Source organism: Leptonychotes weddellii, chromosome 6 (genome assembly GCF_054177405.1).
Source record: "Leptonychotes weddellii isolate Sample4059 chromosome 6, ASM5417740v2, whole genome shotgun sequence".
NCBI lineage: Eukaryota > Metazoa > Chordata > Mammalia > Carnivora > Phocidae > Leptonychotes > Leptonychotes weddellii.
Window position 1 is genome coordinate 34047363 of NC_138374.1, and position 17630 is coordinate 34064992.

Consider the following 17630-nt stretch of genomic DNA (forward strand, 5'->3'; position numbering starts at 1 on the left):
ACCCCCCACTCCAGCAACCCTCAGTTTGTTTCCTGTGATTAAGAATTCCTCATATCAGTGAGATCATATGATACATGTCTTTCTCTGTTTGACTTATTTCGCTCAACATAATACCCTCCAGTTCCATCTACGTTGTTGCAAATGGCAAGATCTCATTCCTTTTGATGGCTGCATAATATTCCATTGTATATATATATCTAGTGGTGGGTTTCTGCTCTAATAGTTGTGATTCTGTGTTCTCTCCAATTTGGAGGTGGCAGTTTGCTCTGTGACCTTATTTCTCTGAGGGGTCTGTTTATTTTTCAGTTTGTTTGGTTTTTTACTTGTTGTTAGGATGATATGACTTCTAAGCTCTGTATATGCTGGACCAGAAACTGGAAGTCCCCCATTTATTTTAAGTATCTACACCATCTTTAATATTTGAAGACCTTATGTCTACAAAGAAGAAAAACCAATATGTATTAGACATAGCATTTAGTAAAGCTGTAACTATTTAAGGTAATATTTTTCAGAGATCTCAGGATTGTTATGCTGTGAGTATGAAACTAAGTGGCATATAATTATTAGAAGACATAATTTGGAAACCTAGCTCTTAATTGAAGAATTAATTTGTTCTCAGTTTTTAAGAATCTTTGCTGATTCTTCAAAAAATTCCAAATGGTTTGTGTTCTCTATGCTTCTTTAGAAAGTTTGTTGTTAGATGAATGGATAAAGAAGATGTGGTACATATATATACAATGGAATATTATGCAGCCATCAAAAAATGAAATCTTGCCATTTGCAATGACATGGATGGAACTAGAGGGTATTATGCTAAGCGAAATAAGTCAATCAGAGAAAAACAAGTATATGATCTCACTGATATGAGGAATTTGAGAAACAAGACAGAGGATCATAGGGGAAGGGAGGGGAAAATGAAACAAGACTAAACCAGAGAGGGAGACAAACCATAAGAGACTCGATCTCAGGAAACAAACTGAGGTTTGCTGGAGTGGAGGGGGGTGGGAGGGATGGGGTGCCTGGGTGATAAGACATTGGGGAGTGTATGTGCTATGGTGAGTGCTGTGAATTGTGTAAGACTGATGAATCACAGACCTGTACCCCTGAAACAAATAATACATTATATGTTAATTAAAAAAAAGTTTGTTGTTCAGCTTAAGCCAATTTGAAAATAGTCTCAACTTTATCTCCCATTTCATGTGTTCACCCAGTCCAGTAAGCCATTTGCCCCATCACTCCATCAGAATTGTTCTAGTAGGTAAGGTTATAAGTGACATATATGTTGCCAGGTCTATTTGTTTTTGTTTTTTTGTTTTTAAGTTCTTTATTGAGCAGCATACACTTGACCATTTCTTCCTGAAGACACTTTTTTCACTTGACTACTCTGATAGCTCATTCTCCGAAATTTTCTCCATCCTCTGGGGCTATTTTTCAGTCTCTTGCTGATTCATCTTTCTCTGCGTGTTTAACCTGTAGATATTGGTATTGCTTAGCGTCTAGATCTGGGTCCTATTTTCTTTCTAAACTCCTTCAGTAATTTCATCCATTCCTGTGGCTTTAAATCACCTGTGTGCCCATTCTCAAATGTAGATGTTCAGCCTAGCCATTTCTTCTGTTTTCTCCTCTGGAAAGTTGTCTGTGACCCAGAAAAACTTGTATCTCAAAGGATAACTGTATTAATTATAATATTAATAGTAGTGAAATTATTATATTTCCTTCTCCTTTGACTTTCTCTAGATTTTGTATGTAACTTAGACATTTACAAAGCATTCTCAAGTATTTAATCTCATTTTGATACTCTGAACAATAGGCTTGAGCTCCTAGATGTCAGCTCCTAACTGGACTTCCAAACCCAGATGTCATTCCTCTATATCAGATGTCTTTAGGCTGTACTGTGCCATCTCATTTGAAGCAGAACATCTTAATTCTATCAGGGTTGACTGTGCTCTGGCTGTCAGGCATTTACCTATAGTGTCAATTTTCATCCTGCAGGTGGATTTGACATGGAAGTAAAAGGTTGGGGTGGAGAAGATGTTCATCTTTATCGAAAATACTTACATGGTGACCTGATTGTGATTCGGACTCCGGTTCCTGGTCTTTTCCACCTCTGGCATGAGAAACGCTGTGCTGATGAGTTGACTCCTGAGCAGTACCGTATGTGCATCCAATCCAAAGCCATGAACGAGGCCTCTCACTCGCACCTGGGAATGCTGGTCTTCAGGGAGGAGATAGAGATGCATCTTCACAAACAGGCATACAGGACAAATAGCGAAGCTGTTGGTTAACGTAATCATTGGCACATTAGTCTGAACCACAAACCAGCACTATTTATTTAGCCTTAATTCCAATTCCAGATGCAGTGCCTCTTTCAGAGAAGACATGCTTATCTTTTGTGTTCTTTCTGACATTGTTTTACTTTAGCAGTTTAACTTGATATGAGAAGAAAAATCAAGTGTTTCAATGCAAAGCCTGTTTTGTGGGAATACCATACTACAGAATCACTGACAAATCGAAATCTGAGTGTTTGCCCCAAAAGTAGTTTTTAGTTTCTACCCTGCACCCATGTTCTAATGTGCCCTGGTTACATCTGGGTTGAGGATGGAATGCGTTGTGCTCATGGTAGGTCAGGAGCATCCAGTTCCTGCAGAGAGGAAAGGGTTATGGATGCAGTGTGTAGACATGGGTTCTTCACCTGCTGACCACTGAGTCAGCCTGCTTTTAAATTAAGATCTTTAGTCAGTTGCTTGAAGAATTCTTTTTCACTGAAGCAGAGGATGACTAAATAACACATCTGAAGTTCACAATCAGAAGAAATCAGAAATAAAAACCCCTTTAAACTGAATGTTGCTTAGCTCCCTGAATGTGTTTTTAAATAAATGGATGGTAGTAGAAAATACTTAGCTCAGAATCTATGACTTGATTAAAACTATAATGTTTTGTTACCATTATCAGGATTAGTAGTCAAAGTTTCTGTAGATTGTTTTAAACAAATAAACATGGAAATGTCTTTAATAGAAAATTTAATTATGTTGGAGTACAGGGCACTAGTGATATCTGGGAACATCAGTTTACATGAGCCAGGGTGCTGTCGGGGTCTCCTTGTAGTTACAGATTCAGAAAAAATCAACATCGCATGGTGTTTCGTGTTTTTTGCTTTGCATTGTCTTATTTAGCATGGATCCATATGTATTTATTATCCTTTTTTTCTAATATGTTAATATATGCTACATCTGTGTTTGTAATATTGTGATACTTTGAGTTGACAGTTTCACTAAAGGGAGAAAAAACAATTTAATAAGGTATACCATAAAATTACACTGATTTGAGAAAAGAGGTGGATGAGAAGATGGTCTGAATGGAAATCTGAATTGCAAAATATTTTAAAGAAATATATTGTTTGCAGATAGAATAAAATTTTAATTGAGGTATAAATTATGTTAATGAGACAAGATGAATAAGAAGTTATATTCACATAGGACTGTACTATGTTATTTATCACACATGGATCTTTTACCATAGGTCCATTGCTAGATCCAGAAATTGGGAGATACGGTGAAAGGCATGCACAGATTTTGAACCTTTGGCTTTTAAAAAGGACCTATATTGTATCCTTTCTATTTGTATATAAACACCTGAAAATTCACAGAAGAAAAATCATTACTCTTTTTACTCAGTAGATCATATCATCTGAAATATAAATCCCAAATTTCTTGGTGCTACATGAATTCATTTTACAGTAACTCTTAATGAATTATTCTTACAAGTTTTAAGTTGGGTAGCATTTAGGCTTTTTTAAGATGTGTAAAATGTTCTCTGCAGAATTATTCAGGCCAATATCTCCTTTTATATACAATTATTTATTATGAAGACGAGTGAGTTTAGGTATTTAAAGTGAGAGAACCTAATTATTTGCAAAGGTAAGTTGCAGCTTGTTTTTTGACAGAATCAAATGACTTTACTTTAATGAGCTTTTAATTTAAAGATGGAAGCTAAGCAATGGAAACAGTGTATACTGTGTTTTTGACATTAAACGGTACCAATAAAGTATTTTATTACCAAAAGTTAAATGAAAATGTGATAAATTAATTTCTGTTGCAAAATACCATAAATACAAAAAAGTATATAACATGTAATTGTGTACTTTAAAGAATAATAAAGCAGGGCGCCTGGGTGGCTCAGTCGTTAAGCGTCTGCCTTCGGCTCAGGTCATGATCCCAGGGTCGTGGGATCGAGTCCCCCATCGGGCTCCCTGCTCGGTGGGAAGCCTGCTTCTCCCTCTCCCACTCTCCCTACTTATGTTCCCTCTCTCGCTGTCTCTCTCTCTCTTAAAAAATAAGTAAAATCTTTAAAAAAAAAAAAAAAAAGAATAAGAAAGCAAACAGCTATGCAGATTAAGTGCACCAGCTACCAAGACTAAGATAACATTATCAGTGAAAGGCCTTTGCATGCCTCTTCCTGATCACACACCCTCACTCTCCATAATAGTAACCATTCTGATTTCTGTGATAGCTTTTCATTTGTTTTTCTTAGTTTTCCCAACTGTGTGTGTACCTCTACCCAAAAGACTGTTCTGCCTGTTTCTGAATTTATATGCACATTATTTCATTATATATTTTCTAACTTTCATTCAGGATTATATTTTTGATGTTCATTCATGTTAGTCTCAAAATTCGTTTTTATTACTGACTAGTATTCCACTGTATGAATATACTGAATATTCAGTAATTCTTTTTTTATAGATATTTGGGTTGTTCATAGTTTTTTGTTGTTTACTTTTGCTATCAGAAGCAGTATTGTCATGAATACTGCTTTACATGTCTCTTGTAAGTGTACAAGAATTTCTCTAAGAGTAATGATGCTGGGTCATCGATTGTGTGTACGTTCAGCTTCCTTTCCAAAGTGGACCATCTCTAGCACTGTGAGACAGTTCATTTTGCATCCTTGGCAACACTTAATTTTGTCAGGTTTATTAATTCTTGCTAATCTAATAGACCTTAGGCATGAATTGTAGTTACAGTTTGCATTTCAGTCCTCTTGCCCATTATTATCAGTTCTTAGAAATTCTTCACGTATTCTGGATACCAATTTTTGTTGGTTAAGTATCTTTTCCCAGGATGTGGCTCGTCTTTTCCCATTCTTGATGGTACTTTTTCATTAACAAACATTAACTCTAATGTGACTGATTTTTTTTCTTTTATGTATTCTACTTTTTATTATTGATTTATGATATATTAAGGAAAGATAAAGCTATTGTTCTATATTGTCTTCTGAATACCTCATATATAGCTTTGCTTTTCCTAGTTAGGTCTTTAACCCAACTGGAAGAACTTTTTGTGTATGACATGAGGTAAGGATTGCATTATACTTTTTTCCATCATCACCTTACAACATGGTCCATATTTTACCTGCAGAACCACTCTCACCCATCAGATGTCCAAATGCACAGGTCTGGTTCTGGGCTCTCATCTGTTCAATCAGGCTTTCTGTCCATCACCATACCATTACATCATGGTCTAAATTACTATAACTTTGTACAAGTCAGTATCTCTGAGAGCTAGTCCACTTGCCTTATTCTTAAAGATTGTTATGGTTCTTTGTAGCCCTGGTACTTTGACATAAATTTTTGAATAAGCTAGTTAAGTTTCACAAAACTTTCCTGTATTTGGAATCTCATTGAATCTATAAGATAACTTTGGGGAAAATTTACATCTATGATAGAGTCTTCTAATCCTCAAACATGACATGTCTATTTAGGTCTTTATTGTCTTTCAATTAAATTTTATACTTTTTCACACAGTGGTTTTACATGTCTTATTTTATAGATTTTTCCCGGATACTTTGCATTTTATATGCCATTGTAACTATCTTTTATTTTTTTATATTGTCTGTTGCTAGTATTTAGAAGTCCAGTTGCTTTTGTGTTCAGCAACCTTGCCAAAATGCTTAATTCTAGTAATGTATTTCTAGTTTCTTTTGTATTTTTTCTGTTATGCAATCATATTAGTGAAAATTTTGTTTCTTTTCAATTTTTATATCTTTATTTTTCTTGTCTTACTGTGCTTATTGGGATTTATTGTGCAGTGTTGATTGGAAGTGATGATAGTGGACTTCCTGCCCATGTTTCTGATTTCAAGGGGAACATTCTCAGTGTTTCATCAGTAAGTATGATATTTGCTGGAGGTGTTTTTATAAATACCCTTTATCAAGTTAACAGAGTTATTTGGTATTACTACTTGGTGAGTTTTTATCATGCTTGAGAGCATTTATCAAATACTTTCCCTGTATCTGTTGAGATGATCATATGATTTTTTTCCATCTTTGATATGTTAAATTGAGTTAGTTTTCTGAAGTACCCTTGCATTCATAGGGTAAACTCCAATCTTTCATGATATATTATCCTTATTATACATTGCTGGATTCGGGGTGTTTGTGCATATGCGCACACACATACTTCATTTGCATATCTGTATATATATATTCGTGTGGATGGGTGTGTACATGTATATATATTTCAGGTGTTTTTCATCTGTGTTCATGAGTAAGAATGCCCCTTCTCATGCTTGTTGGGCTTTTTTTATTAAGGTTATGCTAGCCTGTAAAGTAAGTTACAGGTGTTCTTTCTTACTCTTTTCTAAAGAAGTTTTTTAAGACTGGAATTACTTCTTCCTTAAGTATTTGGCAGAACTACCTGAAAGCCACCTGACCGTGAAGTTTTCTATATGGGAAGATTTCTGATCACTGGTTCAATTTATTTAATGATTGTAGAACTATTCAGATTTTCTATTTCTTTTAAAGTCAGTTTTGGGGTGCCTGGCTTTCACAGTTGGTAAGCGTCTGACTCTTGGTTTCGGTTCAGGTCATGATCTCAGGGTCATGAGATCGAGCCCAGCACTGGGCAGTATCCATCACCCAGCCACCCCATCCCTCCCACCCCCCTCCACTCCAGCAACCATCAATTTGTTTCCTGAGATTAAGAGTCTCTTATGGTTTGTCTCCCTCTCTGGTTCATCATTTTAAATCTTTTTTTGAAAAGTCAGTTTTGATTGAGTTATTTTAGGTAAGGTGCAATCTTTTAGGAATTTATAGTAATAAATTTGAAAATTTAGATGAAATACACAAAGTTGTTTAACAATATCCTCTTATTATCTTTGTAATATGTACAGGATCTGTAGTGATAGCCTTTCTTTCATTCCTGGTATTGTTTATTTGTGCCTTTTGTTTTTCCTTGATTAACCTTGTCAGAGGCTGGCCAGTTTTTTCAGTCCTTTCAAATAACTGATTCCTACCAGCCACATATGAGGGATCCAGTTGTGTCAGATTGTCCCAACACAGTATTTTCAGTGTTTTCAATTTAGACTTTTTAATCCTGTTGAGTGTGTACAGTTATCTCATTTTGGTTTTATTAGTTTATCACTAGGGAAATGATATTAATTATCTTTTCATATGCTTATTGGCCATTTGAGTATCTTCTTTTGTGAAATGCCTAGTAAAATTTTCTTGCCTTTTTTTAATTACCTTTTTTTCAAGATTTTATTTATTTATTTGACAGAGTGAGCACAAGCAGGCAGAGCGGCAGGGAGAGGGAGAAACAGGCTCCCTGCTGAGCAGAGAGCCCAATGCGGGGCTTGATCCCAGGACCCTGGGATCATGACCTGAGCCAAAGGCAGACACTTAACTGACTGAGCCACCCAGGTACCCCTTAATTGCCTTTTTTTAAATTGACTGGTAGGAGTTACTTCAGTATTCTGGATGTGAGTCTTTTGTCAGATTTATGTATTGCAAATATCTTCTCCTAGGCAGGGGACTATTCATTCTCTTAATGAATGTGTTAATAAACAAAAGCTCTTAATTTTAATAATGTCCATTTTATCATTTTCTTATATGGCTAGTGATTTTGGTATCCCAATTTAAGAAACCTTTGTCTAAAGTAACTTTGACAAAGAAAACTTTGTCCAAAGTAAAGAAGAAATTTTCATATTTTCTTTTAGACACTTCATTGTCTATAAGTTCCCTTTCTCATCTTTGTTGAGCCTTTCATACTTAGATCTACGATGCATCTGGAAATAATTTTTGTATATAGTATATGTTTCAACTTTTAGAATTTCTTTTAATGAAGGTCTGCTGATAGCAAACTCCATTTGGTTTTTAAGTATCTTTATCTCATTTAAAAAATATTTTTTGAAGGATATAGAATTCTAGGTTGGGAATTTTTTTTTTTTTTTTTTTTTTTTAGCACTTTGAGGTTATTCTACTGTCTTCTGGCTTCAGTTATTTCCCTTGTAAAGTAAGTTATCAGCTTAACAGTTGATACTCCCTTGAAAGTAATCAACCTTTTTCCCTGATTGCCTTCAGGATCTCCTCTTTATTTCTGTTCTGTGTCACTATGATATGTCTGTGTGCTGTTTTTTTTTGTTTGTTTTTTCTGGTCCTGCTTGAGATTCTTTGGGTTCCTTGAATTATTATCTTTTATCAATTCTGAAAGATTTTCAGCTATTATATTTTGATTGTCTCTCTCATTCTCTCTTTCTTTCAAAAGCTCTGATAACATGTCAGACCTGTTGTTGTGTCCACCATGCCCTTTATGTTTCTTAACCCATTTCATATTTTCCAGTCTTTTCTCTCTGTGTTACATTCTGGTAATTTCTTCAGAATTACAACCAAACGAATTTGAGGAAGAACCTCTATTTGGTTCTTCAAGAAATGAAAATGAATTTTAAAAATCCAACAGGTGGATTAAACAGACATAGCTAAGGAGAGACTTTTTAAACTAGAATCTCAGAATGTTTGCTTCTACTGGCTAACTTAGGGATGGTACCCATAGTTCAGAGCCATGTTAAACTAGATTTTCAGCTTAATGTTTTTTTGACCAGTGTGATGTTTGCTGCAAAACTTAATGAAATTCACTGATTTGTGGTTACAAATTATCAGTGATAAGTTTTCCCAACCTCTATTCAGTGCCAAGGTAAAAAACAGGCAGTTTTCTTTAACCCTTTGGTGGGGTTGGGGGAGGAACATTTTATTTCAAGTTCACTGTTATGGTGAGGGGTGGTTCTTTGGGATGTCAGCTTTATGGGCTGGGGTCTCCTATTTGACCCCTCTTCTTGAACAGGCCCAGCACTTTCTTCTCTATCCCCATGTGGACTTGAAAATGGAAGCTCATAATCCTAGCCCTCAGGGCAAAAGCTGGCTTCAGAGTTTTCTTTACCTCTCTGGGTTTTTGCTTGGATATTTACATTTTGCATAACTTTAGCAGCTGATTTCAGCAGGCAAGCACTTACTTAGTCTGATGCTGCCAGAAACAGGTGCATAACTTTCTTATATTCTTTTTTTTTCCTGAGATTTTATTTTTAAGTAATCTCTATACCCACGGTGGGGCTCAAACTCAAAATTCAAAGACCAAGAGTCACATGCTTCACCAACTGAGCCAGCCAGGTGCCTAATTTTTATATTCTTGACAACACTATTTCCTCAACGTTGTTGCTGAAGATCCATACCTAAGAGTTTAAGGTATGTTACAATAGATATTTGGTAGAGGTTGATGGCAGCCCTTCACCTTCCTTGCAGTATCATGACTTCCTTTTTGGGAATAAAAATAGAAATTGTGTTGGTATGATCTAAAGTTACTAGCCTATATGTGGGTAGTAGGTTTTTCATTTAGAAAGTAGTTTTGAATCCCAAATTTGTAGGAATTTTTTCCCATATATGTTTATATACTGATTCAATTTAACACAAGTGACTCTTTAGTAATGTTAGAATATATTTCTATTGACCAGGACTTCAGTTGTTCCTTTGAGAAGATCAGTTATAATTCTTTGTTTCACTTTTTCCAGGAGATTCTGCTTTCTGCAGGAGAAGTGGGGTTCGGTTTCATCAGGGGTGCCACTGCTAGTACCCAGCTAACCCTGACTGCCTCTGATGAACCAGGTACTGCACTTTCTGCCATGTGTCATTACAACAACCCCATGAGACAGAGAATATTGTAATTTCCTTTTAACCCTGAGAAAATGGAGGCTTTAAAGAGTAAGCAACTTTTTCCAGGATACCCAGCTAGGAACAGGAAACTAGGACTCAAATCCAAATAGTTTAACTTCTGATTCCTTGCTCGTATGCTTCTCCTGTCTTGCCTCCCTGGGGAACATGACATACACTTTATGTACAGGTGTAGTGGGTATATATTTCACAAATAATCTTAGTTTTGTCACAGAAGTCTCTATGGCCTTAGGAGAGATCCTTAGTTTATTTCCTGTCACAGCTGATACTGTAACATAGATTTTTGTTCCTGAAATGTCTGTGTGAAGTGACGGGTAGCATTCAGTCATCACATGGTGGTGGTAGGAGCTGCACACCATGCTAGTCGCTGGCCACACAGCTGCACAAGGGGCTCCTACACAGAAAGCCAAGAGTAATGGGGGAGACAGATGCCAGTGATGTGTTGTGAGAGAACAGGTAGGGCCCAGAGGAGCATGGAGCACCGCTCACCAGGGAAGCTGTAAGGAGATTCTGGAGGAATGTACGTGCGGACGGGACCATGCTATATTAGAGGAGGTGCGTGGTGGCGTGGAGGTTCAGTGTGCCTGTGAAGCAGACTGCACCTGGGAGAAGTGGGCTGTAGCTGGGGCAGCGGTCTGTGAGGGTCGGCAGGAGAGCTTCCCAAACGTGCTGGACTCCCCACCCCCATGTTTCCCCTTCAGCGAGCCTGCAGTGGGGCCCTGAGAACAGTCTGAGCAAGTTTCCAACGCTGCTGACACCGCGTCGAAGAGCCACAACTTAAGAAGCACTGCCTTGGAGGGACCACCCCGTGGGTGAAGGAGAGCACCACAGCCAGCCAGGTGAGCTCAGCACCCACTCCCAGCCCCAGCTCCATGGCCAAGGCCCACACCAAATGATGGGCTGCCCCTTCTTCAGCTGAGCTAGGTAGAAACTTCCAAAAGTAACTTTACCAGGAAATTAAGAATTCCATTGAATTATAAAGACCTAAAAAATGTTGTCATTTACCCAAAACTCACTTAGGCATCCTCACAGATGTCTCATTTGCTCCACAAACACCTAAGCACCTATTGTGTGCCACCCACTCCACAAGCCACTGGAAGGGCAGCAGGTGACAAAGCTCCACCGGCCTAGCCTTCTGTCCAATACAGTGGCCACTAGCTATTTAAACCTAAATAAAATTAGAAATTCCATTCCCAAGTTGCATTGGCCACATTTGAGTGCTCAGTACCTATATGTAAATAGCAGGGCAGATACAGAGCACTCCAGCACAGAAAGTTTTCTGTTGGGCAGTGCTGGTCCAATGGGCATTTAAAAATGCACTGAGTTAGCTCTAAGGGAGCAGGGTGAGGGTCGTTGAGCTGTAGAGTAGATCTCATGCAGCCTGAGCATTGTTGACGGGGTGGTAGTAGAACAGGCTGGAGAGGAACAGGTAGGAGTTTGCCTTCCATTCTAGTGTCTGTTCTTTTCCTTCAATTCCACACTCATGTGTGCCTTTCAACAAATCCCTTTCTTTAGTGTTCTTGAATGTGACTCATCACAATGAAAGAGCACCATCTAGAACTGCATTCTGCAAACTGTTCTGCAGAAAGATGTCAGGAGGTGTCCCCAACTTCCCCTGCCCTGGGAGAGACCCACAGTGCCCACGGACACTGACGGTTCTGACCAGTCCTGCAGTAAAGGAGCCTTTATGATCTTATTTAAGTTAGGTTTCCCCAACTTACAGGGCCATGTGATACAATCAGCTTGTGATACACTTTTGGATCTTAGTTTGAGGAAAGCAGACTAGAACATGCCTCTTGTACACTTTGTCTTGTTTTGCATTATTTATTTGAAAAGCCCTTTGTCAGAATGTGATGTGTGGATGAGAGTTCCTTGCTCATTCGAAAGGCCATGGAGGACCTAGACATCCCCACACGTCCTGCCAGCAGCCAAGCCATCAGGCCTCGCCAGCTACGCAGAGAGAGCAGGCAGGCAAGGGGAGCAACATGTTCTTTTATTGATGCAAGTAGGTCCAGTAACACCAACAACTGACATCCTGCATTATGGTACAGCTTTGTACTCAGAGCTCATCTCAAAATACCAAAACATCATAGGGTGTGTATCAAATTGGGAAAATAAAGTAGCAAACATAGACACTGTATCCCATAGGTACTAGAACTGATGACCCAGTGGAACGCACACTGACATGAAAGCTCCTTAACGCAAGACGGAAAGTGTTCTAACATTGTATTCCAAATATATATTCTCAAGTTTTTAGCCTTTCTTTGTCTCAAATACATAAAGCAATATGTCCTGTCAAGATACAATATGTACTATCTAGAATGTCTGAAAAGTGCGAAAACACTGTGACAATACAGTGTAAATATTCTTGCTCCACCCAGGGCTGAGGGCGCCCCTTCCTGAGGCCTCACCTCCACATCTCCAGGCTCTCCCAGGAGCTTTGGGAATTAGCAACTAACTGCAGGCTCCTGTGGGAGGAAGCCAGGTGTGCGGAGAGCAACAAGGGTGCGTAGCTCCAAATCTGCTTGTGCAGAATGAAAGCCCCACTGTGAGGGAGAGAGAATCAGAGCGATGGCCCGCCTCTGGCTTTTGAGGAACCAGGACTTGCCATCCCACAGCCAGAAAGACAGAAAATGGGAGTGTACTCAAGTTTGGATGTGAAAAATACTTCCAAATGCTGGGCAGTTTTATGTGAGTGGGCTCCAGCAGTCGGTCTAATTTTCTGTTTCAGATTCCCTTAGGGGAGCCCCCCAACCTAGAGGAACGGAGGCGGCAGTCCACTAGAATACCAATTTGTGAGTTGCTTCTTTTCACTTTGTAGTGGAGTTTGAAGAACTGCTTTAAATGTCCCCATCCTCATATGCTCGTCATTACAGCTCAGTGTACCTGTTACAGCCTGGAAAACAGACAATTCCATCACCTTCCCCCTATATTATTTTAGATTTTCTCTTTTCCTAAAATGTAGTTGAACAATTTGCCAGACGTATTCCAACAGAAAATATGCTGCCAGGTATCCCCCTGCCCCTCCCCAATCCCCTAAATCCCTGATAAAGGAAAATGAAAATGTAAACGTTGGAAAGCCTGTACTCAAGGTTTGCTTCTAGAAGTATGCAAATGAGGCCCCCTGGCCAGCCAAGCCCTTCTTGCTGGAACCCCTCTGGCCTAGGCTTTGAGGGCAGGTGCCTTGTGGCCCAGGGCAGAGCTTTCCTGGCATTTCCCCGGCGGCACTGGCTGCCTGAGGGCTAAAAGAACGGAGTGGGAGACCGGCCCTCCAGTACTCTCTAAGGCACTAACCCCGACATCAGAGACACTGGCTAGAAGGGCGTCCAAGCAGGCAGGGCTCACATTGGTTTTGGTTGGGTTTTTTTTTTTTAATATTTTTTCATAAGATGTTAATAATCAAAAGTAGAAAATAAAAATCTACATTTCATTAGAATAAGATGTTATCATGGATGCCATCTCCCATGATACTCTTTCCCCACCCCTCCCCGAAGCAGGGCCCTGCCCTGTTATTTAAAATAAACGACAAAAAAAAAAAAAAAACTTTGTAAGTGCCAAAGGTTGATGCATGAAATAATTTTTTTTTTTTCCATAAAAGTTATATACAAAATGGACCCCAACCAGTGAGGCCTCCTCATCTCAACCCTTATCAATCAAGATTAAAACTCAGTGCATGTGTGTGCTTCATCCAGCGTCGGCAGGCTGCATCCGTGCCTTCAGGCTCTGTTAAGGAGAGTGGTCCTAGAGGTAGGCAGGGCACAAGGAAATGGTGAGGTGGTTGGGTTGGCAGGCCCTTCCCCTGAGCAGGCAGAGGGCAGGCCACGCTATTTGGGGGGGACCGGGATTCTAAGAACCAGCCATCAGGGGAAGGGTCAGGGACACTCAGACCCAAGTCCTCAGCCTCCCACTGACTGGCAGCCTGTGTGGAGTTACCCCTGGCTGCCTTTCAGAAGGGCAGATCCATCATGCTCCCCAGTCCTCTCCCTTCCTGTAGGCCCAGGCATGGGACTGGTCTCAGAGGCTCACAGGCCTGTCCCTGGGGTTTTCTTACCTGAGAGTCTTCCAGCTATCTTTTTCCATGTGGTTTTCAGGACCTTCACTTTCAAAGGAGGCGATGAAGAGAGCTGAGAGATGAAAAGCTCCTCAGAACCCATGTCCACGTACAGTCAGTCTGCCTACCACACGTTATCCCTTCCTTTCTAGGGGAGCAGCTGGGCCCGGGCAAAGACAGTGACCTCTGGTCTGAGCTTTTCCACAGGTCTCTGTTGCCTGGGTTCCAGGCCCCATGAGGTCTAGAGCTCCCAGCTTCCTGCTTAGGGACTGAGAAATTTCCTGGTTCTACAGCACGAACCCAGCCCTGTTCTGGCTCCCTCCCAGAGCCCCATCTCTCGTCTTCATCCTGTTCTCTACCCACAGCCCACCCTCATGTACTCACCCATGTGGGCTGAGCTTCCCCTGTGTAGCATGGGGACAGTGATCAGGCCTGCCTTCCAGGGCAATGCCGTGAGGGCAGACGCCCTGGATGTGGGGGAGTCAGGGTGACATGTACAGTGTAGGGAGGTGGGTGTGCCGCCATGGAGAGCTGGGCCTTACCTTCCTCGCTGTAGATGGGTGCCGTGAGCAGGTAATTCTGAATCTTCTTGTCCTTCTCAAAGGGACACTCTACCTGAGTCCATGTCATGAACTCATGGATCTGTCTGGAGATCTCCCAAAATTTCTGAAGATAACAGAAGACCAACTGGCTGTTCATTTGTCACCTTAAGCTTGAAATCCTTAGTTAGGACAAGGGATATAGGTTCTGATTTCATTCTGCATCCCAGCAAGATGGGACAGTGACCCTACTCAGCTGACTTTGTGACCACGGCAGCACCTGATGCAACATCAGAGCCGGGAAGTGTCCCTAAGACCACTCTGTCCTGCCTAGGCCATCAGGCTGCAGCGGGGTCTGTGCCTCCCCTATGCAAGACCCAAGAAGGCCCCATCTGGGACTCCAGGCTGAGGCAGGTATGCCAGCCACACCCAGCAGAGCACCACCAACCAGAACATGCCATGATCTCTGTTCAGGGCCTGTGTAAGGGTCCCTAACGCCTTCCTACCCCTTACCTGTGTGAGGTCAACCCTGGACAACTCCACTTCCCCTACACCTCCCCAGTCACTTTTGTCCTACTTTCCACCCTTTGCTTCCATCTGGAAATCTGCTGCCTCCTCCTCCCTGCTCAGGTCCCTTCTTGCCTAATGCTTTCCTCACTCCCAAACCTCCAGGAGTAGCCCCTTCTCTGTCTCCCTATTAGGGTCAGTTTTGGGACCAGGATCCTGAGTAAATATAAATTTCCTGTGGCTCCAAGCCCTATAACCAGATCATCCACCCAGAAGGATTGGGGAACCCACCCTGGAGCTTTCAGTCCTAAAGGCTTTCTGCGACAGGACCACTGCCTTGCAGCGCTGGTGGCCCAGGTTCTGCCTGCCCTAGGATGAGGCTGAGGGTCTGTTCTGCCTTGGGTTGGGACAGTCTGGCCCCCTTCCCCTCAGACCACAAGGGCGCTGAGCTCACCTTGAAGTTAACATGCCCATTGGGCAGGTGGTTGGTATGGATTTTGTGCAAAAAGTAAATGTCCTTAACGAAAAGGTTGAATACAGGGATAACAATCTTCTCTCGGCTGCTGTTGGCCATCTGGGACCTTTGTGTGGCCCCCTGCAGGGCGGTGCGGTAGTTGCAGAAGTTGCTGGATGGGTCCATGTGATGCTGTGGGCAGACAGGAGGACGCGGTGGGCAGTGTTCTCCCTGCACCTGTGACTTGCTCAGAATGCCCCTTTGCAGAGTGGAAAGAGTGATGGGGAAGGCCCTTCCCCACTGGGCAGCCCTGGACTGTCCTCAGAAGAGGCCTCCTTTCTAGGAGTGAGCACCTGGCTCAGTACAGGGTTTGGGTCCAAGCATCATCAGGAGAGTTAAAGAGAAGTCTCACAACTCACACACACACCTCTCCCCTGCCCTGCTGAGCCTGGGTCTCACCTTTTTTCCTTTCAAAACCTTCCTTGTCCCCTCTACGTGGACCAACACCTCCCAAACCTGATGGGCCCCATGAGACGTTTGCAGAAAGTGGATTCTGGGATCAAATACATCGGGGAAGGCTGCAAGTGAACCTGCCTGTCCACTCCTGGGCCACCCAGATGATCCGGGACCACAGGAATTCAAGCCAGGAAAAGGCCAGCTGGCTTAGTCAGCATCACCCAGCACAGGGCTCACAGGCCCACTTTTGTCAAACTGTTTCTTAAGCACTCTCCAGAACTTGCTTTAGGCAATGCCAGTTACGACTAAAGTTCCAAAGGCCGAGGAGGGCTTCAGGTACCCACCTCCTAGAGCAGCCAGGCCAGCTTAACATGCCCTACACCAGATGGCATTGTGTGCAGTGGGTTCTGAGCAAGGGGGCAGAGCATGATGGGAGGCCCACCCCTCCTCAGGCCAATGTAGGACGAGGCTGAGGTGCCTACCTCCAAGACATCAAACTTGGCCGTCTTGACTTTGGACCACGTTTTCTTCAGCCTCGCCACAGGACTGAGGTTCATGCCAGCTGCAGGGAACAGCAGGTAGGGTCAGGGTGGGGGTAGGCAAGCCATGCAGAAGCTGGACAGGAAGCCCCTGGGGCCTGGACACTCACAGATGATGGCCATCATGGAGTTGAAATTCCCGATGTTGAAGCACTCCCGGGCCACATCAATAAAGAACTCTAGCATGCGGGTCCGGTGCTTCTTCTTCACCACCTTGAGAGCAGCCAGACAGCCTCAGGGTGAGCCCACCACAGGAGCATCCCCTCCACCACCTGTCCCTGAAGGGCAGCCTGGACAGGAGCTACTCTGGGCCCTGAGCCATCCAACCCAGGGCTGGGGAGATGCTCGAGGGCTGCAGAGGCAGGAATGCAGCTGTGGCATTTTCGATGCTGGGCAGAGGGGCAGGAGAGCAGTCTGAGAGTACTAAGGGAGCCCCAGATGGACTCCCGGACCGTGCTGGTGCACTCCACGGATGGGGGTCTCACAATCACTGTGGATTGGCCGGGGGCGGGGGGGAGGGCTAGGGGTAACAGGGATGTTGGTGGCCCTGGCAATGAAGGCTTCTGTCTCCACTTCCAAAGTTTCATCATCCAAGGGGTACAGAAGTCAGAGCCTCAGGCAGCCCTGTGGGTTCAGAGAAGTGACAGTGCCACCCCACCCATATGGGCCACGCAGTGCTTACCCGGCACACCTCGGTGGCCACTAACATGCTAAGGCAGTTGAACCAGTTGTCATAGGCCTCCAGGCTATAGGTCTTGGTCAGGTCCCCTCGGCACTGGTGGAACACGACAGGTCACAGGGAGTCTGAGGACCCTGCCAGCAGGTGCAACCCCAGTCCTACCCCCAGAAACGAGCGGGAGCCATGGCCAAAAGAGACTGAAGACGATGGTGGGGTGTGGGCAGCTGGACAGGTCCAGGTCTCCCAGGACGCCCCCTCCCCAGGCTCCTGGGAACACTGGCCCCCTTCCAGTATGTATCACCCTGCATTGCTGTCTGCTGACGCTCTGAAGCAGGTACCAGGACAGACCCATATCCATTTGGTTGTGAGGCCCCCACCTCCCATGGGGTATATATAGGTACCAGGCCCACCCTAA

At 42.7% G+C, this 17630-nt stretch overlaps 2 protein-coding genes across 15 annotated transcripts in view; one reads left to right on the forward strand and one right to left on the reverse strand.

Annotated features, from left to right (window-relative positions):
* CSGALNACT2 (chondroitin sulfate N-acetylgalactosaminyltransferase 2) overlaps positions 1–16725 on the forward strand; it is a 58757-nt gene extending 42032 nt beyond the window's left edge. For 3 of the 8 annotated variants that reach the window (XM_081823887.1, XM_081823882.1, XM_081823888.1), the window contains 6 exons: positions 1993–9507; positions 9831–9924; positions 10692–10829; positions 12722–13737; positions 14082–14429; positions 14646–16725. In XM_081823887.1, coding sequence (XP_081680013.1) covers positions 1993–2285 — 293 coding nt within the window. In that variant the 3' untranslated portion in view covers positions 2286–9507; positions 9831–9924; positions 10692–10829; ... (1 more) ...; positions 14082–14429; positions 14646–16725. The remainder of the gene's footprint in view (positions 1–1992; positions 9508–9830; positions 9925–10691; positions 10830–12721; positions 13738–14081; positions 14430–14645) is intronic. The other 5 variants (XM_081823883.1, XM_081823884.1, XM_031039091.2 and 2 more) reach the window with 5 other exon arrangements.
* The window catches only part of RASGEF1A (RasGEF domain family member 1A), a 147709-nt gene continuing 142045 nt past the window's right edge, over positions 11967–17630 (reverse strand). For 6 of the 7 annotated variants that reach the window (XR_014146262.1, XR_014146265.1, XR_014146266.1 and 3 more), the window contains 6 exons: positions 17219–17311; positions 16647–16749; positions 16480–16559; positions 15542–15733; positions 14042–14707; positions 11967–13731 (listed from right to left, as the gene is read on the reverse strand). Coding sequence is in view for 1 of the 7 variants with exons in the window: in XM_081823881.1 (XP_081680007.1) it covers positions 13707–13731; positions 14042–14114; positions 14584–14707; positions 15542–15733; positions 16480–16559; positions 16647–16749; positions 17219–17311 (690 nt within the window). In the remaining 6 variants the exon portion in view is untranslated. The remainder of the gene's footprint in view (positions 13732–14041; positions 14708–15541; positions 15734–16479; positions 16560–16646; positions 16750–17218; positions 17312–17630) is intronic. The other variant, XM_081823881.1, reaches the window with a different exon arrangement.